The sequence below is a fragment of the Athalia rosae genome, chromosome 5 (genome assembly GCF_917208135.1).
Source record: "Athalia rosae chromosome 5, iyAthRosa1.1, whole genome shotgun sequence".
In the NCBI taxonomy this organism is placed as follows: Eukaryota; Metazoa; Arthropoda; class Insecta; order Hymenoptera; family Athaliidae; genus Athalia; species Athalia rosae.
The window spans coordinates 14,702,978-14,729,259 of NC_064030.1; the positions used below are offsets into that span (position 1 = coordinate 14,702,978).

The window sequence follows — 26,282 nt, forward strand, 5'->3', positions numbered from 1 at the left end:
TCGCGCCGCTTCCTTTTCCACCTCGTCTCGGACGGCCGAGATTTATTATCGATACTTTCACTGCTGAGAGCAGGTAAAGCGATACCCCCGTGGACGTCGATATCGCGGACGCACGAACTGCTCGCTCGTTAACGCTCCGCTGGATTCATTTTTTTGGTCGCGCGCTCGACCGCGCTACGTGATTAGATTAGCGAGAGAGACGACCGAGCGACTGTCGAACGGCGAAAAAACTAGGCTAATACCCGACGACCTCTGTTTCAAAAATTATCGATCGGGTTCAACGTCTTACGAACCGTCTAACGTAGTTTCTCTCCACCATGGGAAGGTGGAAACTTGGGTTACACCGACTGGGGTCTACTAGACGTTTTTCGTATTCCATTGGTTCGATTGCAACGAAATTTTTGAACGAAGAAGAATGTGGTCGATTTTCGGCATGCACGGATTAAATTACTTTACAGTCACGTGGATTTCGGTGCTAGACTGAACTCTACACAAGGGACTAACAAAAGCTATTCGAATACTCGAGCCCTGCTGGGCCTTGAGGAGTTATTGGCCTCACTCTTCCCGTGACGAAGCGGAGCCAGATGCCACTGGCGCGTTACTCCCTCGAATACTGTTAGCCGATTTGCGGTCAATTAAGGAGTCTAAAACTGTCCGGTACTCGGCTTATTCTGTTTGCGTGAATAAACGGGATAATATCCTCGCGACATAAGCAAGGGCATAGCAATCGGCTGACCGTTTGTTACTCTTTCAAGGATTTGCACCAGGCCGGATCACGACCGTCGGCGAAAAAGTTTTGAACCCCGAACGAAAGTCGATCGCTTTTTACCTCGACGATCGACTCGGATACTTTCTGAAAGTTTTTCGTTCGAAAATTTTCGCCACAATGCACACGGATCCGTGAAACATCCAGCCGATGGTGTCCAAAGGTGTCACGAATCTAGACGAAGGACCTCGAACATAGTTTTTCCGACGCTGACGAGATAAGGTTTGTTGCTCGCCAGGCTTTGGGGCAACATTCAGCGGATCGGCGCGGCTGTAAAAGCATGCGAATTGCAACAATGTACCACAAGGTAACGCGATTGTAACAAAGCCTTAGTCAAAGCGACTCAAGGACCAGACTTTGTTTCGCGTCTGGTGGCGGCGCCGACTGTGGACGGTCGCTGTCCCTCGGCGTCGGTAATCCCAGCTCGGCTGTTGACAACGAAACATCGGTTGATAGGGTAGAAATGTTGAGGAATTTTGTTTTCGACATTTTACAACATTTGGCAGCAATCAAATCTCGTTCGAAAAGGAACGAATTTATCTGGCTCTCCATAAACACGACGGTTCGGACAAATATTTGACGTCCCGATGTCGTTAAAAGTTGGATAAGCTAGTGAGACTGAATTTTGAATTAACAACGATCACCGATACCAACGCTTCGCGTATCACTTTTCCCGCCTTATCTCCCGTAAGTTTCAAAGGCATAAATATTTAAGCCGTACTCGTTCTCTTATCAGCTAATAACCGGTGTAAAAATTATGCACTTTTACAACGATTAATTTACAAGACGGTGAGAAAACCGTGTAATAAGCCCGGGATTAGTTTAATTGTTACCAAAATATCTTAAGTATGTTAGTTTTCAGATTCGCAGATACTCGACTGAGACTGTTCCTTATTTCTCTTCTTCCTTTTTTTCTTTTTTTTGTTTTTTTTTCTGTTTTTTTTATCATACGACATCCCTGACACAGATAAAGTAACGCTCGTAAAATCGCAACGCTGCTGCAGTAAAGCATTGTTGAATTACCTGCATTTTTTGTTTACTTCGTTCCAAGTCTCCATCGACAGTCTCGAGCAACGTTACACACCGTACACGTTAGCAACGACCGACCAATCCAAAGAATGCTTCGACCGAAATGTGTGGAGGAAGTCGAAGGAACCATTCGGATCGGATCATTCGGAAGGATGTTCGTCCGAAACGTCGCTGAGTCCTCGCGATATTCGGTAGCGTTTCGACGAAACGTTACAATCGTCATTCGTGAATTGGAAAACATGTTGCGATCGAACCGACCGATGCTACCGACCAGTTCGACCGATCTTCAATAAACCAACACTTCCGATACAGATTCGAACTTTTATGCTTCTTAAGGTTTTCGAAAGTGGTTACACGCGCGATTCACATGTATCCCGCGATCGACCGGAATTCCGCGTCGTCGTTCAACCACCTCGCTCGTCGTTGGATCCCAAAGTTTTTCCGCAAACGATGAAAAATGCTCGTTTCGTCACAGGTGGAAAAAAAACGTCAAGACGAACGCCACGGGTTCCAACGAAAGATCCGAAGCATCGAATTATCATCCGGAAGTCGAGGGTTTCGTAGGGATTTTTTCTCATCCCTTGACGAAATCGGGCGTTAACGATGGCTCGGAAAAAAATCCGACGATCGTCGACGTCGTTTGGGAATGCCGGTGTCACGTGAAACTCGAATATATATATATATATATACGGGAGTGGTATCTGACGGTTAATTACAACTTGTAATCACGCGCCCTCGAACGACAGACATGTCCACAGCGTATATTTGCTGAAACTCGAATTGCAGGTATGAATATTCGCGTGCACGTGGGTCTATTGTTGAGGAGGAGAATAGAAGAAAAAGAAAAAAAAAAAGAGAAGGAAATAAAATCACCGTCTTTTATTCAACACGTGATATTTAACTGTGGAAGGATTAACAACCCGATGGGGTCTATCCCTACTCTCCCTTTCGCGCTCCCTACTACGCGTTCCCTCTTCTTCGAAGAGCGGCTATAGAATATCGTCGGAACACGGTTTTTGTCGTAGTTGTGTTGCGGGACGCATTGTACGTGTAACACACATTCATTCGATCATTAACCACTGTAGCGACATGCTCTCGTATATAAAGTGATAAAACTGGCTAAAACCTCACACCGGGGCTCGCCTTCGACGCAACACACGTGCGTCAGAACATTAGCGTGCTTCGATTTGATTCCGATGGACAAGTGATATCCGAAATTTCGAAATCTGACAGTTTTTCAATTCCGCACCTCGTCGAACGGTCGAAAATGTCACCACCTTACCCCACGTAACACGTCCACCTTCCGGAAATACCGTACAAAATTTGTTGGAAACTTCAACTTCTGGATACTGACTGGTCGGACCCTCGATACCGCCAAATTCGACGAATGTTCAAAATTTGAACCTCTGTGTTTGTTCTCCTCTTCAACGATTCGCGACGACCGTTGGCGAAGGCGTTTTGTTTTTTTTTCAAGAACATTCCACCAGGAATATTTTGAACCGAAGTTACCACATTTCGTGAGTGTACCCCATGCATTATTTATGTTGTAATAAATTTGATCAAGGTTTGGTTTTTCATGGCCGTTGTGGCTATGGTTCCGTCGGGTCAATTCATATTCATGGCTAACACTTGTAAGCCCGTGACTATTAATTGCCGGAGAGATGGTTTGGAGATACTTGAGATTCGTGAACGTATACCATTAGTTTTTACTGTCTAAGGAGCGATGACCGACGAAAGAAAAAAAAAAAAAAAATTTTTCTCGTTCCCTAGGACAGTTACGATGTTATCGTTCGGCATTCTTTTCACCGGTTTACTCGCTTCGAGTTCATCTTACATACTGACGCCGATTCTTCCCGACTCGTTCGAAGGTGAGTAAAAATTGATTTCGTAATGTATCGTTCGATAATCCAGTTGAACAGCTGTTCCCAAGTTCGGTTGCCTTGAGTCACATGAGAAATTAACGCCAATTACACATTTCAATTAACATCGACTTGTACCGCAATTCATTCTTTCAATTCTTCAACCGGAGTGGGATCGATTTAGAAAATATATCGGCGATGATCTTTGTCAAGATCTTTGTAGTTCGTCCCCCTTTTTTTTTTTCATCTACTACTCTTATTACGACGATCGTGTTTGACCAAAACACATTTTCAATGCAAACAACGAAACGTCACGCCTGCTCAAATATTGGCGCAGAGTTTCCTTCCACATTTCCCCCCTTGTGTAATCGACGATGTTTCTTTATCTCGGAGAACATCGACAAAAACACTGCCGGTTTATAAAACAACAATTGCGAAAACCATACGAACGATTGTTGGACAATTCGTTCGATTTCTTACTATCCGTAACCTCGAAATTGCGGTTGAATTTTTTTTAACGGACAGTTTACACAGGTGAGCGAAATACCGAACGATCCGTGGCGGTGTGACGAAAACCTACGACCGATCGGGTTTACGGGCAAATTGTGTAACACATGACAAAAAAAAAAGAAAAAAATTGTTCAGGGCGTTAGAAAGCCTGTCCAGAAGTGCTGCTGGATGGACCACGTGGTCTAGTAGTTATCAACAATATGTACCTATAAAGCGGTCCCTGAATGTAACGAGGTTCATTAAAATGCAAAAAGTTTCCCCTACCGGTGCAGAGTAAACTGCGAGAAATTCATGCCAAGGCAAATGAGAAAATGAGGTTGCCAATTGACCATCGATGATGTTGAACTAAATGCAACGGTTCGTCGAGGGTCATTTTTCCGGTGTAACTCGACGACCGAATGTGTAACGTGCTCGCGTCGTTTTCTACTGTGGAGAAGAAAAAAAAAAAAAATTCTTTCCCTCAGACACTTCCTTCTGGATGAAATCCGGCCAAGAGAATCTTCGGAGGGTGTTGTCGCAGCGCGACAACGTGAACCAGGCGAGAAACATAATAATTTTCATCGGCGACGGTATGGGGATGGCGTCCGTTACCGCCGGTAGGATATTCCAAGGTCAGCGGAAAGGTGGCTACGGCGAGGAGTACAGATTGAATTTCGAACAATTCCCCAACACCGGATTGTCGAAGGTAATTATCGTAGGGCGACGTCGACGAGATCGTTAAATTGTCGTTTGCGAAATAGACGGTGTTTCCAAAAGTGCATTAAGCATTTTCGGAAGGCCTCTGTCCGGAAATTAGGATTCTTCGACGAACGGTCGGTAGCTCGGACTTCCGTTCATTGGGAAAACAGTCCGGTTCCGAGAAACCGTCCGGCACCTCAGATTATACGTATCAAGTCGTTTATTTTTATCGCCAAAACTGATCTGGTTTTACCGTCCGTTGAAAAGACCTACAACGTCAACAAGCAAGTACCGGACTCGGCGGCAACGGCTACGGCGATGTTCTCCGGCGTGAAGTGCAACTACAAGGTGGTCGGACTCGATTCCCGTTCAAAATTCGAACGTTGCGACAAAACCGTCAACAAATTGAGCAGACTGTCGAGCATCGCGGAGTGGGCCCAGGCCGCCGGCAAAGACACAGGTGCGTAAAATTTTTGTTAAAATTGATTCTGGATTCCGTACTTCGGCAAACGGACGGAGCAACGGACGGTCCGTACAGTCCGTCCCGTTCGGATGCCTCGGATGACCGAAATTGTAAAATAACCGCGCTCTGTCCCTGAAAGCGAGTTAATGACGTGACGCTTGGAGATTGAATGAAACTTGTAACCGAATCGTCGCCGGTCGGGGTACCCCGACTACCGTTCTGTTCGGAAACGTAAAGCTTTCCGGCCGATGTAAACGACGAGCGCGTGGAACACGCGGACGATCGTAACAAGGCCACTCGGTCATTTTAAAACATGTATCAACAATCTCATTTACCTACAACGGTGCGACGGTGTGTGTTCGACCCCATGGGACACATGACACCTAATCATCCGTTACCACCACACATTGTCCAGCTTTTACCGCGATTAATCGTCTTAATCTGTGCCGCCCGCGCCACGACACGCTCCGACGCTCCGATAACGAGGACTTGGAATTTTTACCGTTTCTTTTTTTGTTGTGTGTTTATTTTTTTCTTATTCTTCTTATTCTTCTTATTCTTCTTCTTTTCTTTGCTTCTTTTCATCTCTTTCGACGGTTTGACGTAAGATTTTCACCGTCCCATTGTCCCACACGACTAAAGCCTCCGTTTCCGTTTCTTTAATTGTTACATTTTTAACGATCATCAGGATTCGTGACGACGACGCGTGTCACTCACGCAACGCCAGCCGCTCTTTACGCGCATTCCAACAGCAGGGACTGGGAGTGCGACACGGAAATACCGAACGATCAGAAAATTTGCGCCAAAGATATCGCCAGGCAGTTGATAGAGGACGCACCCGGAAGTAACTTCAAGGTAAACTGCTAAACGGCGAGTCGAACGTGTGTTTTGCGGAATGGTATTACCATAGTTTCCAAGCAGTTATCACATCGTTCGTTTTGTAACTTCCCGTTTTATGTGCACCAAAGTCACGCGTTCGCTATCGTTTAACGCTTCGCTGTTTCGCTGATACGAGCTAACAATAAGTAAAAATATTCCCGAGGTGTCCCGTGTCCACGATCATCTTCAGACGTCGATTTCCAGGTGATCATGGGTGGCGGCGCTCAGCCTATGGGTGTCGTCGATCAGCAAATAGACGAAGACCTTTGCGTTAGAAACGATCGTTTGAATTTGACAAACATATGGCAAAAGAAGAATCCCCGCGGTAAGTTCGTCGCCAATACCGGCGAACTGATGTCCGTCGATGTCGGTAGCGCTTCGAAACTTCTCGGTATATTCGCACCGAACCATTTGCCGTTTCACGCCGTTCGCGAGACCAGCGATCAGGGGACACCTTCTCTGGCTAACATGACTTTGCAGGCTATCAGGATGCTCAGGCGTAACAAAAACGGATTCCTTCTGATGGTAGGTAACCCGCGGCGAGGCCGCCCCCTCGTCCCAAAACTCGAAAAATCTTCCCGACTAATTTCTTCCCACGTATATCTCCCCTTCAGGTGGAGAGCGGTAGGATAGACATGGCGCACCATCAGAATCACGTGAAACTCGCGCTCCGCGAAGTCGGGGCGTTGGAGGACGCCGTCCAAGTGGCTCTGGAGCAAGTGAACGTCGATGAAACGCTGGTCGTTGTAACGGCCGATCACTCCCACGCCTTCGTGATGAACGGCTACCCCGATCGGGGTAACGACATCCTCGGCTTCGCCGTCGACAAGGACGCTCCGCCGTACGAGACACTCTCCTATTCGAACGGTCCGGGTTACCTTTATCACCGCGTCAACGAGACCTCCGTACAACCGTCGAATCAGACCTGGAGGTCCGTCGTCGACGATCCCAACAGGGACGAGCCCTTCTACATGAGCTTCGCCGGCAAATACCTGAAGGACGAGACCCACGGCGGCGAGGACGTTCCCGTTTACGCTATCGGTGGGTGGTCGTCCCGGTCCTTCCGGTTCGTCGGCTTCGGCGATCGTCCGCCGTTCGTCCGGGAATCGATGAAATATAATTAACTTATTCGTTCGTCGACGTTTCAGGTCCCTATTCTCATCTGTTTCGCGGTACTTTCGAGCAGAACTACATCGCTCACGCTCTGGCCTACGCCGGATGCCTGCAAAACTGGCCCTCCCATTGCGACAACTCGTATCATCGAGGTGGTAGTTCGTACGCGAGCAACGCCGGGGCGCTGCGTCCGTCGTACACGTTTTCGACGTCGGTCGCACTACTGCTCCTAATCGTCGTCGCTGCGGTCGGTAACAATTTTCAGATGCAACGCTGACCCCCGCGACGCGGCATAGTCGATTGTAAATATATGTATACATAATTTTTATCATTTCTGACTCGGACGTACGTACGTGCGAATCGTCCGACAGCTTCCATCGTCGTGTGATGTCGTCGTCGTCGTCGGAGTATCGAGTGTAGCGGAGGCGGATATGTATGGATGATCTTAATTTTTGTTTTTTTTTTTTCAAAAATTAATCCTAACCACGCATGGAAAAATCGAAACGGAGCAAAGGTTGTGTAAATAATAAACGAGCCGTGGTTATACACGTGCACGAACAAGGTCGTTGGTTGGATGAAATGGAGATGCGCACGTGCGTTGTTGTTGTTTTTTTTTGTTTAATCTCAAATGAAAAGACGACGAACGTCGTTCAAACAGCTGTTACAATGCTTAGAAAATAATTCTTGTATATCAGTGGTACCGTTTCGTCGCTGACGAAATTTCTGTCCGGTTTCAAACTTGCGTAGGGATTCTTGCGGGGCGTCAGAACGATCCGTATCTCGCCGACGGACTTCACCCTGGCGATGTCCATAGGGATTTCACGTTCCGTATAGGCGGTGACCACGATCGGCACCTTGGCCGAGCATAATTCGGAAATAGTTTTTGGCCAAGTGTCTCGGCCGCCGAAAGCGGTCCTCCGATAGAGGCCGGGATTGAACAGACAGCTCATGTCCGGCCTACCGTACTCCGGAGACGAACGAAAATCGTGGTAAAGGGTGTTGGCTACGAATGAGACTCTGATCGTTTTGCCAGCGATTTTGCATCGACGGCAAAGTTTCACCCTCGTCAAAAGTTCGCCGGGTACCATAGCGGGTAGAAACAACTCGGGTCCGATCGCGACGATCGTGAGATTTTTCAGATTCGGCAAAAAGTGGAGAAACAATTTCTCCCAAACGCGGAGATTGACGCCCTCGTAATGAAATTCGGCGCCTATCAAATGTAACGTGAAATTTTCCAGACCTCGCCAATTGTGACGATGGGTGTGTTGCAACGCGTACAAAACGGTGAGCGGCACGCTAGCCAAATGCGACAACGCCGTGTAATTGTAAACGTCCATGTTGCGAAAACGCGACGAATTGTTGGTGACCTTTGACATGAAACTGTCGAAGTCGTTTGACGCCATGTCGGGCGCGGTGAAATAAACGTTCGGGATATGGGGGTTCGCGTTACCGTGCGCACTCTGTGCCGCTAGTATCTTGTGAAATATCTGATACTGTAGACACCATTTGGAGTGATCGTTGCCGTGACCGCTACACCAGAATACGACCTTGCAATCCGCGCAGCACTGCAGCGAGTCATCGTCTGCGACGCTTAAGCGGTGGCATCGATAACACGCGCGAGGGTAAAGTATTATCTCCTTCTCCCAAAGGTCGAGGTAACGCAGCAACGATTTTTCGGTCGATCTTATCAGTCCGACGCGAAAATTTCTGTACTCTTCCGGATCTATGGAGATCTTCGGATCGTCGGCGCGCGGATCGGCCGCAGGAGCGGAAAGTTTGCTCAAAATTTTGCAAAGGTCCTCGTGAGAGCGTTCGTCTTCCAGCTGATGACTTTTGGTACAGTAAGAAACCATTTTACAGTGTTTGCAAAGAAATCCTGGACTGGATATCCGGGAGCAGATCAAACACGAGTTCGATAGGAACATTTTCCTCGGTCGAAAATTGAACTCTAAGGTTTCCTCTTCGTCCGTATCGTCCTCCGTCTCGTCCCTCGCGCTTTCAACGACCGGAAAAGATATCCTTGTCGACAACTCGGGTATCGAATCCTTGACGTTCTTTCTCGGCACCTCGTGGTGGTTGTTCGATGTGCACGGGACTGTTTTGGATCCTTTTTTGCTCCTACCCATCCTCGAGTTTCGGGTGCGCGGTGAGTCGTCGTACCTTGCGGAAATGGAACGCGACACTGAACTGCGATGTGACGAGTACCTTGCAATTCACGTCCCGGCCGAAACGTCCGAAGATCTGATTGCAGGGGACCAGTAGGTACGTACGTACAAGCCAGCGGGAAAATACCAAATAGACAAGTCGATCGGGACATGCGCACCGTTTGCGACCGTCACAATGCCCAGGGTCTGATCTTATTTCTAGCTATGGGCTATGGTTTTATCTGGGGTGTTCAAATCGCAGCATTGTCGACGGACACTCTCTAAATACGTCCGAACGCGAAATAGAATCGATACTAATTAAAAATTTGTCGCTTCAAACGCCAGGCTGGCTGGGATACGAGCGTTTTTGTTCATCCACGACTCGGTCAACATCTTGTGTTTTTTTTCGTTTCCATTCGGTGTTTCGTTTCCACGCCAAAGTTCGTGGAGTTTGAGTCTGATGACCCTCTACTCTGATTAATGTCTAAAATTGAACGTTATAACAGAGCCCTCGAGGTAGATGGAAAGAAAAAAAAGTAAGAAAAAAACAAGTCGAAAAGCAGACGACGTTCGACCTGATAAATCAAAAGTATATTCCAATCCGTCCGACCAACACACCGAAGCCCGTTTCGATAACCAAATCGTAAAACGACCGGTTGTTGCTCCGATTGCAATAACGAAATGCACTTTGATGTTTGCTCGTTTGAGCCGCCTATTGATGTGGTCGGAAGATCGATGAGATAAATAATAATAAAAAAAAGTAAACAATGCGGCACCGCAACCGAACGGCGAGAGACTCGTCGGCGTTCAGTTTGTTTCGACGTCGCGCGGTCCGCGGTTGATAACTCAGCTGCTGCAGTTATTACGTTTCTGCTTTGTAACATCGACGGGCGAAGGTGAACGGCGGCGGCCACGTCGATGAAACCGACACTCGGACAGTCAGGCTACCAAAGTGCCACGCATTTCTGTAGAGCGAGACGCACGAACGCCCCCTTCGCCCCCCCCCTTAACCGCCACAGTTGCGCGGAGGCGAACGAACGGACAAGGACGGACCGAGCGCGGATACGTAGGCAATGGAAAATTGTGTCGATATGGAAACTTGATGACGGGAACACTTCCAACGACTCGACCGCAGACGTCGATCGGACATCGGAACAGATGATGATGATGATGATACTCTAATCACGTGGCCGTCGTAGCTGTCTACATCAGATGGTCGAACGTTTGAAGAGAGAGAGAGAGAAAGAGAGGAGAGCAGTGCCTTGGCAACCGTGTGTACATACATACAGGGAAACCGACAGTGAAGGTTATAGACGTCCCGGCACGAGACAAGTTTTTCGTCAACTCGAGAAACGCCGAGAGAGATATTTTATCGATATTTTTTTTTTAGCTGAAAATTAAACCTCAATCGGGTGATTGAACGACATCCGTCGACGCAACTCTTCTTATAATGGGAATAAAATCGAGGCTATTATTAAGGTTTGTACTTGGTATTTTGAGGTTAAGTTTTCGTGGCTAAGATTCTATACTTCAAATTATACATCACGGTAAACTGCGTTGGAGTAATGTGTTTTTTTTATTTCTGGGTGTATCGAATCGAAATCTGACCGGGTGCCGAATTTTTATTGACTTATTCGCGAAACCTCAACACCACGGAATAATAATTGAACCGTTCGCGATAAGAGTACGTCGATACGAATCTCGGAGATAAGTTAACAAAGTGTTGTGCAAAATTTGTTGGATTATAAATCGGCATTCGTTTGCGGTTCTCGTAGTTGAATATATCGTTGTACCAGGGTATGCGGTTGTCCTATTAGATATCGTTCGCAAAAAATTCGTCGTTTGTACAAATATACGTCGTTTTAACATGATGTTCTGTTTCATGTCTAGACAATGATCATGAAGAACTGTTATGAGAAAATGGTGAGTCGTGAAGCATTGGCTATAATGAAAATATTGACGAATTTGTCTCGTTGCCTTTGTTAAATAAATTATCTGAGCCAGAGCATGATTCCTTCTACTGATAATATCCGCTTCTGCTTTCAACGTTCCCGACGATTCGCTCGTCCCATGTTGTGTAGTTGCAGTACCTTCGACTCTCCATTGAACATATTGGCTAGCATTCTCGAACCCTAAGAATAGTGCAGCTGATCTATATTTGGTTCAACTGCTCTTCAAAAGGTCCTGCATTGGCAACAGTTTCCCCAGAGATCTTTCGATCGGTGTATTCGCTATTGTGCCCGCTTGCTGTTATTTCGACTTCTTTTCTTTATCTTTTCGCAATCTCTGTTCACTTCCTCTCAACAAAGTTAATCGTAAAATTTTCCCCAACTATTTTACTCCGCAGTGTTTTGTAGTGATCTACAAATATTTGGTGAATAAAAATGGAGCGATCTAACGACTTCGTCACCGCTTACACAAATGAGGAAAAACTGTTACGTTATAGAAAAAAAAACGAGAAATTGCATATCGCCAGAATGGTTGGCTCCGGTGGCGAGGAGTCCGTCAACCTCAATATGACCGACGCCCTCGGCGATCTGCACTCTGAATCAGAGGCGGACAGCGGCGAGGACGACACGAGACAACTCATCGCTCAAATACCGCCGACTTCCGTCAAGGGTATAAACAACAACAACAGAAAAACGCTTAACCAAAATCAGTCGATCGAGTCGGACGACGAAAATGTCTGGTCCATATCCATACAGATGTTCATCCCGTTTCTGCTCGCCGGTTTCGGCATGGTGGCGGCCAGCTTGCTGCTCGACGTCGTCCAGGTAACGGTGGTGGTGGTCCCTCGTGCGGGAAGGAGACGCTATTCCCGGGTGACGTTGAAATATCACCGGCGGTAAAATCACGATGAATTTTCCAGCACTGGCCCGTCTTTCAAGTGGTCTCGGAAGTTTACATATTGGTACCCGCGTTGCTGGGCCTCAAAGGTAACCTTGAAATGACTCTGGCTTCTCGTTTATCGACGCAAGCGAATCTCGGTCACATGGACACGCGGAACCAGCAGTGGACTCTAATCGTCGGTAATCTGGCTTTGATACAGTGCCAAGCTATGGTCGTTGGCCTGTTGGCCTCACTGGCGGCGGTGATACTCGGCTGGATACCGGAGGCTCACTTCGACGTAAATCACGCGCTTCTGCTGTGCGCCAGCTCGCTGGTAACCGCATCGGTCGCTAGTTTCATTTTGGGCCTGGTCATGGTTGCCGTTATACTTTTGTCCAGACGGATGAACATTAATCCCGACAACGTAGCAACGCCGATAGCAGCCTCCCTCGGGGATCTCACGACTTTGGCACTTCTGTCGTGGATAGCCTCCCTCCTGTACACCGCCATCGGTAACTGAAAATCACTGACTCCTATCGCTTCGACTTTCGAAAACCCGACGAATCGCTCTCCGTTTCGTTTTAGTTGGAATTGTTTTTCATCCAGTCCGTTGGCTGCTTTCTTTTCCAATTGGACGCTATATTTTGCTTCTGGAGTATAACACATGTTTCGATCCAAGGCCACGCGGCTTTGCGTTGGATTTCAAGTCTTGTTTAATGCATTTGATCATTCCAGAATACGCACCGTGGATAGCGCCGATTATTATAGTAATTTGTATAGTCGCCACACCTTTCTGGGGTTATATCGCATCAAATAATCCGTTCACTCGTGAAGTACTAGAGATCGGATGGACGCCCGTCATATCAGCTATGCTCATCAGCAGGTATGTTTCTTCACCTTGCCTTTCAGAAGGTCGCGAAGGTCGCGATGCCGATAAGGGTACAACCAAATTTACGCTTACAGCATCGGAGGTCTGATACTGGATTTCACCATATCGACGTACAAAGGTATAGCCGTATTTCAATTAGTCATAAACGGAGTCGGTGGTAACCTCGTCGCCGTCCAAGCGAGCAGGATATCCACTTCGTTGCACAAAAAAGGAAACTCGGGTCAAAACCAGATGCCGAATATCTGTATCAGTCCGCTCCACGCGTTCCTCGATCCAGGTAATATACCGGAAAAACAGATCGGCGATTTTTTTTTCGCCCAAAGTTTTTCGGGGATTTGATCCGGGATTTCTCGACTTCGATTTTCAGGAGGACACGCGAGAACGGCGCGAGTCCTGATCATGATGGTGATACCTGGTCATTTGATATTCAGCTACACCATCAGCTATCTTCAAGCGGGTCACACGTCGTTGACGCCGATATTTATTATTATTTATTTATTCGCCGCACTTTTGCAGGTAATTTTTTTTCGTCGTCGATCCTTTTTTTCCCAACGAATCGTTGGAGGTTCCGTAGGATGATACCGTGCAATTCATTCATTTTTTTTTTGCAGGTTATTTTATTGTTGTACATTGCGCAATTGATGGTCGTTTGGATGTGGACGTTGGGAATGGATCCGGACAGTTCTGCCATACCATACTTAACCGCTGCCGGCGATCTCATAGGAACAGCCTTCCTGGGAATCGCATTTCACATTCTCTACGCCATCGGCGATGGAGATTCCGACGTCGGTGATTAAATTCATTCCGTTGTTATCGTCGCCATCGTTCTTTCTTTTTTTTTCTCTCCTTTCCTCTCCCAAAACGACCCGCCACCGTTTTTCCCGCACTCAAAATGTCGCGAGTCCGATCGATCCTTCGTTGTGATAACGAAAAGAAGTTCCGCACGTCGCGTTTCTCAAGTTCCAACTTTTTATCAGAAATTAGACTGCGGAACGTTCGTCGGCACGATTCCGACGGCCTAGGGGTTCTCGGATAACCTCTAGCGTAATTTAATTGCCTGATTCCTTTATTATTATTATTATTAATATTATTATATTTTTACTAAGTTACGTCGTGATTTAGACTTCTTTTTTCGTCTCGAAAAAAAAAAAAAAACAATTCCTCGAGCTCTGAATATCCCCTAGAGTTTTTATGCCAGTATAATATACGTGATGTTACTTATTTTTAATTCTATAAATATTTTTATTATTTAGCCGATATATTAAGATTATTTATAATATTAGTTGACGAGTTAAAATATTTGAACCAGACGATATTTGCTACAATGACCAATACAATGTAGTTAGCTTAGGACGATCCGAAGAATGAATGCCATAGAAACCGATGACGACGTTTGTTGCGCCCGTTTGTCATCGAATCATAATCGCCATGTTATTTCCTCTCTCCCATCTTACTTTGTGAGAATTTTATTCGTTTTGTTGTATCGTCAAGTGAAGTTTTTAACTTTCACTAACCACGCTCTTCGAATTGACGATTTTGTTGACTTATCACGTTGATGCGACGACAAATTTGAAGTACAAAAATAATCATTAAACAATTATTAGCTGTATTCTGATAGCGATCGATTCTAATTGTTCCTCAATTTTCATTTCCCACCTGTTCAGACTGACCAATTTCCATGTATTCCGTGAAACAAAAAAAAACAAACTTTACCTCGAACAATCGGCGAGACAGCGTCTCCACGCCACACTCGATGGAGAACAATATTCTGAAATATTACTGTACATGAAAATGTTAATAAAATTTTGTATCGACTAGAATTCCGTAGACCTTCCGAGTGCTTTCGTTCTTCTACCCATCAAGTTCATCGCAGATCCGGAACTTGAGCTCCGACGACGACGCGATTCCTGACTCTTACTGGTATCCTGGTTATGTCAGTTTACTCGACGTTCGTACGTCACTCCGTGGCGACTACCCTCCGTCGGTAAAACAGTCCGAAGGAGTGGGGATGAACTTTTTCAGCCGAAAGTTACAGAGAGGGAGCTTTTTGCCACCGCCACCGCTTGTTTTTTGCGTTAGCGATTTTTTTTTTTTCGAAATCCTTCAACGGAATGTTCGCGGAATCGGCGATCCGCCATGATTTCCGCGCCGTATCGGGAATCCATCGGACGCGATCGACCGTGAAACGAGTCGAAAAAATTCGGAAATATTGACGGGAAATCATCGATGGAAAAATGAACGTTTTTGCAGGATATTTTTTTTTTTTTTTTTTTTACCGCTCACAGTTCTCCGGATAATTTCATCCGTGCTTTGAACAGCGCTATAGGTGGGGTATATAGGTTCGCGAACGACTGACGCATGTGTGACAACGATATATCATGATGAATGCGTGACAGATCACTATCTTCCCTACGGCCATTATTACACACAATCGGCAGTCAACTGTTTAATAGAGAAATCGTCTTAAACACACGTGTCGGCCATTCGTGTGCGTATAGTAGTTAGTAGGTATATTATATTATGCGCTATGTCAAATTCGTATACGTCACTGATCACGTGACCTGCAACGATCATTTTAGAACAGTTGCACGCTGCCAAATTAATTGCCAACGCGTATTTTAACGTTATCTCTTATCTGCGGGTGAATTTACTTTGTCAATTCCATCCTCGTTTCTCGCAATTTTCCATTACCCGCGAGCCGCGTTCGGAAATATTCGGATCGACGATCCAACGATTTCCGGCCGATCGGACGCCGACGAGGACTGAAAAGTGAGAAAATCGTCGCTACCCTTTCCAACCGGGGTAACGACTGAGCGAGATGACCCGTTCAACGTTAAAAGTTCTCGTTCCAACTTAGTCGGCGACGAGCCATGCGAAACGGCGAGCGCAAGTTCACACGGGGAATTCCCTCGCCGTTCCGTCGACCGGACCGATTGTCGTTCGTCCTCCGGAGGCAGGATCAGCCAATCGTTCGTCGGGAGAGAAAATCATCGCCACTCGATTCCGCTACCCTTCTCCACTTCGACTGTTCAGGTAACGAGCTCCGATCTAGAACGCGACGCGTCGCGTTGTTTCGGTTCCAACGCCTCCTCCGATCGACGCGCACGGCGGAACCGAATCCCCCGAATCGTGGCCAAAAACCTCGAAACGACGTTAAATTCGACCGAAATCCTTACTCGGGGGTTTTCGAGGTCGCTGATCACGAATTTGGAGTCAAAAATTATCCCAAAAAAACAGCGGATCCGATACGGCGACGAGACACGTAAAAATCTGGCCTGACTCGATGAAACGCGGTGTGCAAAGGATTTGAAGACAAATATTTACGACACTGGCGTCGCGACGTTGGCTCTTCTTCGCCCCGACAATAGAAGTACGGAGAGTCGCGAGACCGTCCCATCGGGAGGAACCTTGAGCGCTGCGAAACGAGGGAACGAAATTCCGTCGCGACTCCACGTTTCTTTCGAGCCGAACGTACGCGCCGCGACGATATCCGCGGTTTTTCCAACCCGCACCCGCGAAACTCCTTGGAGATATCAATTTATTTTCCACGGAAAGTCGAAAAATGCGAAAGGCGAATAACGGGCCCCCGCGGATCGACGGAGCGTCAACCGCCGAGCGGCAGCGACACCACCACCTCCTCCTCCTCCTCCTCCTCCTCCTCCTCCTCCTCGTCCGCTCGCAGGAACAATCGAACCTTGCGAAGTTTTATTCGCCAGTACTTACATGCGACGGTTGAACGGTGTACGACATGTACTATATATAGTGGCGATCAAACGAGCGTAACACCAACAGTGAATGAAATAGTTGGATCCGTCAGTGACGACTTACTCTGCCCGTCGCGAGGCAACGTTTACTCCTACCGTAAACCACCAAACGAAACATCTTTTAGCTTTCGTTCGTCTTTAGCATCAGTTTTTTTTTTTTTTGCCCCCCCCCCTCGTTTCGCCCGACGGACGTTTTTAACCCACGTAGAAATTTATATTCATTCCTCTCGTTTCGTTGTTTTTTGTTGTTTTGTTTTTTTAATTCTTCTCTCTCCTTCGATTATTTTATTTTTTCTATCCGTTACGCGAAACGGAGACGACGACGTTGGCCTAGGCGCGCGTACCGCGAACGGTCGTAAAATCGACCAGGGCTAATTGTTTTTTGTTTTTTTTTATTTCCGAAACAGCGAAACAGGATTTTTGATTGTCGAAAGGTCGAAAAGTTTTCACGAGTTTCCGACAACGATCACTCGTAAAAACGAGCGATCGACTATGGTGCATAAAATTATTGGTGTACGTCGATAAGATGTTGAAAATTTTGTTCCACTGCCGAATCACTTGACGCTGATAAAAAAAAAACAAAAAAAAAAAAAATCGAAAATATCAACAATCGAACGGAAAATCGGTGGAATAACGCGCTGAGTTCACCGAGGTGAGGAACACGTGTTGCATCCTGACAGTGAACGGTGTCAAACGCCGAGGATCTCGAACGCTGCGACGTAGCCGATTTTCAGGTGTTAACAAAAAAAAACAAAAAAAAAAACAAAAGAAAAAATAAAAGAAAACAAGATTTCGGACCGATCGAAAGGAAGGACGAAAGTTATAATTGCCGGTTTTCGGAGTTTCCGTTTCTTTCGCCCCCTGGAAAATCGGCATCGTCGAGGCGGTCCCCGAAAGGAAATCTCAGCATCTCTCTCGCGTTACGTCGTTCGTACGAACATCTCGCCGACATTGGGATCGGATTCTTCGATCTCCGCGGCGTGATTCAGCGTTGCGCGCGGTGTTACCGAACTTTTTCCAACGAATCGTTTCGGGAAATTTTCGTCCCTCCGTTTTTTTTTTTCGTCGCCGCTCAACGGGCGAAACGACACTTTCCACTCGTCCCTCGTCCCGCGAGTCGATCGGGATTCGGGGAAAAATTTTCCCACCCGTCGTTAGTTCGCTCTAGTCGCGGACTTGGCTGCGATGATCCGCTCAACGAATTGTGATAACAAACCGTCCGCCGCATTTAACTGGCACCAATATTATCACAGACGTTCAAAAAGTGAAAAACTCACCGTTTTGTTGACCGAATGAAAACGACACACCGAGGCACGGTGTCCCACCTTGCGCGGATATATTTTTTTTCCACCTCGTCGTCGCACGGAGAAATTGACTCGGGAGTCGTTCGATCGAATCGAAAACACTCAGCGGTCGAACCACCCGACGATCGTCACGGGGTGCGATTATCGCATTTTATATATTTTTATATTTTTTTTTCTTTTTGCCGAAGTCTCGCGTCGCGATTACGAGTGTGGAATTATTTTTTTTCAAACAGTGGAGTGTTCCTTTCGTGAAATTTTCGTCGTCGAACGACCGTTCGTAACGTTCCATACGATCCGACTAGGATGTTAGAGCACATGAGATACAGACACTATGGGTAATTAAACAACAACGTTCCGTAATTTAAATCGTTCGCGACACCAGATGAAACCGATTGTCGTTTGGCGATAATCCGCGTCCCTTATTGGTCCGTACGGATGTCGTCGAATGGGGGGTGAAGCGCACCGGGAGGTTGATGGCTAACCGGTGACCATGAATCTGGTTGCAATGTCAATTAGATAAGTCTCTCATGGAATGCTACAGGTCCGAATTAACTTCGCTGGCATTTAACCGTTAAACTTGTCAGCTGGAAGCTGTTTCTCTGGTACAGCTGTCGGTATACGCGACGGTCGCCGCTGTTCGCCGTCGACTCGACCCGCGAACCGGAAATCGGAAGAGGAGGCGAGAATCGGTTGAACCCGAAAAATTTTCCGTATCGACGAGGCCGTCGAAGGGGTCGCACCTGTTGCCGGTTTCAAGTTGAAAATTCCGGTGCGATTTCGGCGCGCTTGCGCGCAGAGACACACGTTCGCTGAATTTCGTATTCAAATTTAGATCCCGGTAATCCGATAGAGACGCGGAACCCACGTGTGCGCGCGTATCGTTTTAATTGAAACAACCGTGAAATTACCAGAGATTTGAATATAGGTATACCAGAAATAGGTCGGGCGAGCTCAATGTCAGAGGTTAAATTTTCAAGGTCAGGGATGCCGCGTGATTTTCAGCGGACGTTCCGTAGCGACGCGGGCTTCGCATATCGTCTACCGGCCATTTTGAACGGGGATACCGAAATTCGGCATTTTTTATTTATTTATTTATTTTTTTTTTTTCGGTCGTCTTTTTTTTTTCGTCGTCGTCGTCAGCTGACGCCGGAGCGTGTAACGACTACGTCACCGCGCGTACGACCTTAGGATCCACTTACCAAATATTGTAGCGGAGGACTGTTTTCAACGCGGAGAGAATGGCGGAGAGGTTGAAAAGTAACGCTTCCGGCGACGAATTAACCGCTTAAGAACTTATATGGGCTAAGCGATACGCTGCACACAGCGTCTTTCGTGTTTTAGCTCAGTTCAAGATTGAACAAAACCAATTGTTCGGCTCGCCGCCGACGAGCGCGGGTCAACGAGTTACGCGCGGCTTCCTGGCCAAATGTTGCTCTTTTTTTTTTTTTTTTTTTTTTTCTTCTCGTTATGCCTACGCCACGAATTACCTCGAGATCTCGACAAATATTCTAATCAGAAAATTCGATCGGATTCTCTTCCATATATTTCGGAAACGCCAAGACCGATTCCAGCAATTTTTCATTCACCGGCGATTTCCCTAAACCGTAAAAATTTGTCGAACCGTAAAAGTTTGTCGAACCGTCAAAATTTGTCGAACCGTAATAGTTTGTCGAACCGTAAAAATTTGTCGAACCGTCAAAATTTGTCGAACCGTAAAAGTTTGTCGAACCGTCAAAATTTGTCGAACCGTCAAAGTTTGTCGAACCGTCAAAGTTTGTCGAACCGTTAAAGTTTGTCGAACCGTAAAAATTTGTCGCTCAAAAAATTCGGATCAGAAGAATCCTTCTCCTCATATTTCGGAAACGCGAGGACCGATTCCAGCAATTTTTCATTCACCGGCGGATCCCCCAAACCGTAAAAATTCGTCGACTTGCGCGACACAATCGCGACAAAATTTTTAAGGACGATTTCTCGAGCTTGTCGACGCCGACCTTGGGACGTCCTCGTGGCGTGAAAATGCTAAGGGATCGATTCCAACGAAAGCAACTTCGATTTCACAGCCGACGAGACGTTCGTTGGAGGGGGAGTTCGCGAGCCGCCCGTTACCGCTGTACCGCAGAAATGACCTAGTCCTGAATTTCATGGGGGCCTGGAATTGTCATCCGGAAAGCGTGGCGCAGGGTAGACTAGTACAAGTGCTCATCTTACTCGAACTACGCGCGCTCTACGAACGACCGACTAAGTTGAGTGGGACCGTTTTGCCCTGGGCAGTGGAGTAGAGTAGATAAATAGCGTGGTGGACGTTGCGCAACAATTAGGGCCTCGTGTCGCTCGGACATCCAGATGCACCGGAGCCGCGGAACGTTGCACCAGTTTTTTCCATCCAGTCGTCGCTAACGTCGCGCCGAAACGAACGATTCGCCCGAACTTCCGGTGGACCGGAACGCCGAATTCCACCCCAACCCTCCCCCTCCCCCAATACCGAAACCGTCGATCGCATTTTTCTCTTCCGAAAAAAAGAAAAATTTTTCATTTTCCCTATGTGGGTCAAAGGTCGCAGGATCAGACGTGCGACGGTCGAGCGATTCCGTATCCCTCGCAGACGTACGAAGTCCCGAAAAATCTTCCGAATCGTCCGAAGCCTGCTGACTTTGACTTCGATCGTTTCGCCAAAACCGGATCTCCATCTTTTTTCGTCTTCCAAAAATAAAAAAAAAAATATAAATATCTCAATCCAATCTCCGACGGATCAGCCGGGCGATCGTAGTACGGCCCCGCGTAGCAACGGGATGAAAATCGGGCCGCCGTTTCGTCAGCGTGTATATCCTACCGTTTCAGCGTCCTTTCGGATCAATAAAGTCGCGTCTGCTCGATGGGCGATTCGTTAGCTTACGGGCCTAGACTCGCCGCAGACGACCAACGGACGCCACAGACGGGTCGTCTTCAGTCGCGATGTAACCTCGTGACGCGCCGGCCTGTTCCTGGCCTCCGGAAAATTCCATCCATGCTGGATACCGAGGACCTCAATCGCCACGACCTTATTCGGGAAAATCGGACCGTCCCGTGCCTTAACTTGATAACCGCCGTCGAGCGAACGTTTCTGGCCCGAGAAAGAGGAATCGGAGTGATTTGAAAGCGGGTCGCGGATCCGAGCGGAACAAGGTACAGGGGGAGTGGAGGGGAAGGGTGGAGGGGTGGAGGGGTGGAGGGAGTGGAAGGAATTTTGGAAGGAATTTTGAAAAAAAAATTTCCGCTCCACCGGCGTCGCGCCTCACGGCGAAGCGTTCGTTTAACCGAACGACCAGATTCACAGTTTGCTCTGATAACCCCATTTTGTAATAAGAAACTCTCTGGTGTCAATTGTATGATTGAAGCTGTTTATAAATTTTGATGATCAGCGCTCGCCAGCCAAGTCCGCTCTTAACTTAGGCTCAATTATTGTTTTTGCATATCTTGCGTACCAACGGCAGACGTTACCGCTCTTCTTTTTCCTTTTTTTTTTCTTTTTCTCTTTTCTTTCACACGACCCAACGACGAAAAACGAATTCGATTCGCCGTCCGCGCGGAGGTCGTCCCCGCGGGGGAATTCCCCGAGTCGCGACAAAAACCTGTTGATTCGAATCCGTCGCACCGGCGGAAATCCGGGCGGTTTTTCATCTCCCGTCCGACGTTTCGCTGTCGGCGTTCCACGGCGCGTCGAAAAACCGAGAATCTCCGTCACACGCGTACAGAAATCGAAAATCCGCGGAAAGACGAAGCCGACGTCTCCGACGACTCGCGCGACAGAGACAGGCGGTTGAAGAACGCTAGCTCAGATTTACGACCGTGTTCTCCGTTGAGGCGCCGCTACGCCAGTTACGCAATTTTCTCTTTATTTGTATCTTAAATAACTACGATGAAGTTGGTTAGGCTAGGTAGGAGAGCACGGCCACGGTTTACCGTCGGGCGAATCTTATCGCAATATTCAAAGAAACAATCGCTATATATTGGGTAGCATGTGCAACGTTTCGACCCAGTCGTAAGATGATAGAGGGTCAGGTACATCCGCTTCCGGTACAGCAGCCGCAAGAGAAACAAGCCAACCAATCGCCGACGATATACGTCAAGTTCGACAAGTATGATTTTTCATGGATGAATCTTCACTTCTGTTTTACGATCTAATTCGCACACACACACAAAAAAAACAACAACAACAACAACAACAACGATGAAAAAGTCGTACAAAGGAGAAGGATTTCGGTGACAGTGAAAGTGAAACCCACAGTGCATCTCTGGGAAGCAATCTCGTGTCAAAACTAGTTTTCGGAAAATCGGAAAATGTCCATCCAAACTCGAAACACGATTCGGTGCAGACGTCCTGAAAAAAATATTCGAAAAACCGGATCGATTGTCGCCAACGACGTGTCCAATTTCGTATGAAAAAAAAAGCGCGTGCGTTTCACAGTTCCTTGAGAAAATAAAAAAAAATAAATAAAATAAAATATCCGACCGCCCACACTTATTGTTAGCGTCAAAGTAAATTCGCTCGAACACGCGCACACGCACACAGACACGCATCGGCATTGTACCATCAGACACAAATATTTGAACTAGTTCATTGAATGGAGATGATAATGTCGCGCGATTCCCTCGGCACCGGTGATAACCGGGAGGGATCCTAGGCGCGTCCTGCGGAGGACCCGCGCGATGGGGGTCAAGGACTCGGGAAATTTTCTGTCGTCCAGACGCCCCCGTTTTTTAAAATTCCTCTTTCTATTTTTTTTCATTGTTTGTTCGTTTGTTCTCGGCTATTCCAGTGGGCAATGTAAGGAGCCGTTGCTCTACAACAAAAGGCACTCGTACAGGATGACGCCGACCGGCGGCCGATCGCGCGCCGCATCCGAATCCAATACCGGAATCGGTGCCGCTTCGGCCCTGTCGCTAGCCGAGGAAGGTGCCGACTTGACGATGCTCGAGGACGGCGACGGCAATCGGCTGCCCGACATCGTCGTCGAGAGCAAACTCTACGGTCCCGGTGCCGGCGAACCGATGGAATCCTACCTGGCCATAACCATCCAGGTGTTCATTCCGTTCCTGGTGGCCGGTCTGGGTATGGTCGGCGCCGGTCTGGTTCTGGATTTGGTTCAAGTACGGAAATATGTATATACGATATTCCGGACGGATTAGAAAAAAAAAAAGAAAAAAGAAAAAAAAACAACAAGGACGAACGACGATCGTTTTGTTACAGCATTGGGTGGTGTTCGAGAGGGTTAACGAGCTGATGATACTGGTACCCGCGCTACTCGGTCTCAAAGGCAACCTTGAGATGACCTTGGCGTCGAGACTCTCGACGCAGGCTAACCTCGGTCACATGGACACGCCTAAACAACAGTCGACGATGATCGTGGGAAATCTCGTGCTGATACAGGTAAAGGTGTTTTTTCCGGAATTTTTTCGCCGCGAGCTACGTCGAGGAACGTAAGGAACGTAAGGCGGAAGGTCGAGTTTTCCCCGAGGAAAGTCGGGAGTTTGATTTTTAGGGAGCTACAAGCGACGCCGTAGCGACAGTCGAAACGCTCGTTATTATCTTGCTTTAATATTTGTTCACCCGTGTGACGTGAGGCGGCCTTCGGTAAAAATTCTGTGTCTCTCTCTCTCTCTATCACGTTGAGTTGTTTGGATACTCGATAATATATTGCGATCTCTCCCGTCAAAGACGTAACAACGTTGATTTTCGCTCGTTCGTTGAACGTCTTTCGAAAAAAGCAAAAAAAAACAGAAAAAAAACGAACGAGCGCGATAAGAAAACGCGCGACGCAAATTTCCTCGCGGTTCGTTCCTCGATTCGTTTTCAGGAAATCAGGATCGGTAGATAACCAGAGTCCTTCTTCGCCCCTCCAGTGTCAAGCTATAGTGGTGGGTTTCCTGGGTTCGGTGGTGGCCATAATGATGGGGGCCTTCAGAAACGGCACGGTGTCGCTGGACCACGCTTATCTGCTGTGCGCGAGCAGCCTGGTCACGGCGTCCCTCGCCTCATTCGTCCTCGGTCTGATCACCGCCGGTGTGATCGTGTTCTCGCGTCACTGCAACATCAACCCCGACAACGTGGCCACGCCGATCGCCGCCAGTCTCGGCGACATCACGTCGCTGGCCCTCCTCTCCTGGATATCGACGATACTCTACGAGGCGATAGACAAGCAGGACTGGCTGGCGCCCCTCATCATATCCTGTTACGTTCTGGTCACACCGCTCTGGGTATGGATAGCCAAGAAAAACGAGCACACAAACGACGTACTCTACAACGGCTGGACACCGGTGATGATCGCCATGCTGATCAGCAGGTAAAATCGTTCTCCGGATTTCGATTTTTGATTTCCGGAGCGATTGCGATCCCCCCCCCCCCCTCCCTCCACCTTTTTCGTCCTACTCTGACCGGAGATGATCGGTTCTTTTGCCAACCCAGTTGCGGAGGACTGATACTCGAGTCGATGGTATCCAGATTCGAGAACCTCACGGTCTTTCAACCGGTGATAAACGGGGTGGGCGGTAATCTGGTGGCTGTGCAGGCAAGCCGGATATCGACGGCTCTTCACAAGCAGGCGGAACTGGGAACGCTACTGATACCGCCGGGGCACACCCATCCGATAATATTCATCACCCCGATAGCGAACTTCTTCGGGAAAGGTTCGTTTCCTTCGGGCGAAGAGAGTCGCCGGTTTTCCGGGGGGTGGTGGTGGTGGTGTTTTTTTTTTTTTTTTTTTTGTTTTTTTCTAACGAAGCGGTGATTTTTTTCCGGTTTTTTTCCCGCAGGACTTCACGCGAGGACCACGCGGGTCCTGATGGCGATGGTGATACCGGGTCACATTATTTTCATCTACATGATCAACTACATGAAGGACGGAAACGCCTCGTTGACACCGTTGTTCGTTTTCGTTTACCTGTGCGCCGCCATGCTCCAGGTGGCCGCCCTGCTCTACATCGCTTTTATAATGATCCATTGGATGTGGAAGCGAAAAATCGATCCGGACAATTCGGCGATACCGTACCTGACGGCGATGGGCGATCTACTCGGTATAAGCCTGTTGGCGATCGCCTTCCAGTTTCTCTACCTCGTCGGGGATGAGTACTCCGACCTTCCGATGCGACCTTGAATTAGAGAGTACGTGTTTTTTTCTTTTTTCGTTCGTCGATTGTTTTCCGTCTCGTTTTCATGTCCGTTTGTCTCGTTTGCACGTTTGATTTTCGAAGAAAACCGATTCCCATTTCCTCAATTCTTGATCAGGTTGACTTGAAACTTTCCAGATATTCTTCGGAGGAAGAAAAATCATCCAATAGAAGAATCGGAATCAGTGTCAGTCGAGAACATGTTCGCTGTTTCCAGGTAAACAAAAAAAAAAAAATGAAAAGAAAAAATGAGAAAACAAAAACAAAAACCAAAGTTGAGTAAATTTTATGTAAAGCGTATATTTTTATTGGCTTATGAAAAAAGAAAAAAAGAAAATAATGAAAGTGAATTGGTTACTTGAAACTCAAGTGCCAAATAATTGATGAATATTTTCTAATTATAAATTAATATCACTGTTCAGTCTAGTGCCAAGCATGTGTAGGTTATCACAGAAGTGAAATTGCTGATGTATAATAATTTTTTTTTTCTTTTTTTTTTTTCATAATAAGTTGAAGATCTGAAGTTGCAATAAAAAAAAAAAAAAAAAAGAAACTTCCGTTTTCAAATGTACATATTTATAAATATCGGGTTAATAAATAATACCCCATTGATAGTTCGTCTGATTGTTTGAATAAAAAGAGAAAAAAGAAAAACGCGCTAAAAATAAAAAAATCCAGTTACCGCAATCGGGACGAGAATTTTTTGTTGTTTAATTATCAGGTACGTTACTCTCATTGTATACGAAGCATGAAAAAAACAGATGAATGAACAAAATTACGGGCTTTTTTCAATCGGATCACACACGCGTATATTTCACGAAACGCAAAGTAGAGAAAAAAATTCTAATTGAATCCTAGTTTTTTTTTTTTTTTTTTTTTTTCTGCTAATTAAAAATCTAGGAACAAAACTTC

At 46.9% G+C, this 26,282-nt stretch overlaps 4 protein-coding genes across 10 annotated transcripts; 3 read left to right on the forward strand and 1 right to left on the reverse strand.

Annotated features, from left to right (window-relative positions):
• Positions 1-2,814: 2,814 nt before the first annotated feature.
• On the forward strand, positions 2,815-7,859 carry LOC105691833 (alkaline phosphatase 4). Of its 2 annotated transcripts, none has more exons than XM_048655530.1 (8): positions 2,815-3,312; positions 3,566-3,663; positions 4,629-4,849; positions 5,110-5,302; positions 5,994-6,160; positions 6,389-6,709; positions 6,799-7,225; positions 7,333-7,859. In XM_048655530.1, exons 2-8 carry the CDS (start codon positions 3,576-3,578, stop codon positions 7,572-7,574), a joined length of 1,659 nt encoding a protein of 552 aa, XP_048511487.1. In that variant the 5' UTR covers positions 2,815-3,312; positions 3,566-3,575; the 3' UTR covers positions 7,575-7,859. The 2 variants fall into 2 exon arrangements, with proteins under 2 accessions (XP_048511487.1, XP_048511488.1); XM_048655531.1 differs by having other exon boundaries at positions 3,571-3,663.
• Positions 7,860-7,895: 36 nt separating this feature from the next.
• LOC105691840 lies at positions 7,896-9,616 on the reverse strand. Its single transcript, XM_012410587.4, has one exon. It carries the CDS (start codon positions 9,421-9,423, stop codon positions 7,948-7,950), a length of 1,476 nt encoding a protein of 491 aa, XP_012266010.2. The 5' UTR covers positions 9,424-9,616; the 3' UTR covers positions 7,896-7,947.
• Positions 9,617-10,273: 657 nt separating this feature from the next.
• Positions 10,274-14,976, forward strand: LOC105691793 (solute carrier family 41 member 1-like). Its single transcript, XM_048655533.1, has 6 exons — positions 10,274-12,215; positions 12,311-12,782; positions 13,006-13,153; positions 13,234-13,436; positions 13,527-13,675; positions 13,771-14,976. The coding sequence occupies exons 1-6, from the start codon at positions 11,826-11,828 to the stop codon at positions 13,954-13,956; spliced, it is 1,548 nt and encodes a 515-aa protein (XP_048511490.1). The 5' UTR covers positions 10,274-11,825; the 3' UTR covers positions 13,957-14,976.
• An 854-nt stretch (positions 14,977-15,830) lies between these two features.
• Positions 15,831-25,592, forward strand: LOC105691857 (solute carrier family 41 member 1-like). 6 transcript variants are annotated; one of them, XM_012410612.3, is made up of 8 exons: positions 16,896-17,020; positions 22,222-22,342; positions 23,024-23,354; positions 23,455-23,634; positions 24,108-24,547; positions 24,670-24,890; positions 25,017-25,365; positions 25,509-25,592. In XM_012410612.3, the coding sequence occupies exons 2-7, from the start codon at positions 22,251-22,253 to the stop codon at positions 25,355-25,357; spliced, it is 1,605 nt and encodes a 534-aa protein (XP_012266035.2). In that variant the 5' UTR covers positions 16,896-17,020; positions 22,222-22,250; the 3' UTR covers positions 25,358-25,365; positions 25,509-25,592. The 6 variants fall into 6 exon arrangements, with proteins under 6 accessions (XP_025602624.2, XP_012266035.2, XP_020711333.2 ...); XM_020855674.2 differs by lacking the exon at positions 16,896-17,020 and adding an exon at positions 17,175-17,575; XM_048655532.1 differs by lacking the exon at positions 16,896-17,020 and adding an exon at positions 18,544-18,562.
• Positions 25,593-26,282: the final 690 nt, after the last annotated feature.

Excerpts from the sequence above, each read along its gene's own strand:
- LOC105691833 (XM_048655530.1), top strand. The coding sequence starts at position 3,576 with ATGTTATCGTTCGGCATTCTTTTCACCGGTTTACTCGCTTCGAGTTCA. Across the intron at positions 4,850-5,109 it reads CCAACACCGGATTGTCGAAG|ACCTACAACGTCAACAAGCA; the intron begins GTAATTATCGTA and ends TCCGTTGAAAAG. Across the intron at positions 7,226-7,332 it reads CGTTCCCGTTTACGCTATCG|GTCCCTATTCTCATCTGTTT; the intron begins GTGGGTGGTCGT and ends TCGACGTTTCAG.
- LOC105691840 (XM_012410587.4), bottom strand. The coding sequence starts at position 9,423 with ATGGGTAGGAGCAAAAAAGGATCCAAAACAGTCCCGTGCACATCGAAC.
- LOC105691793 (XM_048655533.1), top strand. The coding sequence starts at position 11,826 with ATGGAGCGATCTAACGACTTCGTCACCGCTTACACAAATGAGGAAAAA. Across the intron at positions 12,216-12,310 it reads TGCTGCTCGACGTCGTCCAG|CACTGGCCCGTCTTTCAAGT; the intron begins GTAACGGTGGTG and ends TGAATTTTCCAG. Across the intron at positions 13,154-13,233 it reads TCAGCTATGCTCATCAGCAG|CATCGGAGGTCTGATACTGG; the intron begins GTATGTTTCTTC and ends TTACGCTTACAG.
- LOC105691857 (XM_048655532.1), top strand. Across the intron at positions 23,635-24,107 it reads GAAATCTCGTGCTGATACAG|TGTCAAGCTATAGTGGTGGG; the intron begins GTAAAGGTGTTT and ends TCGCCCCTCCAG. Across the intron at positions 24,548-24,669 it reads ATCGCCATGCTGATCAGCAG|TTGCGGAGGACTGATACTCG; the intron begins GTAAAATCGTTC and ends TTGCCAACCCAG.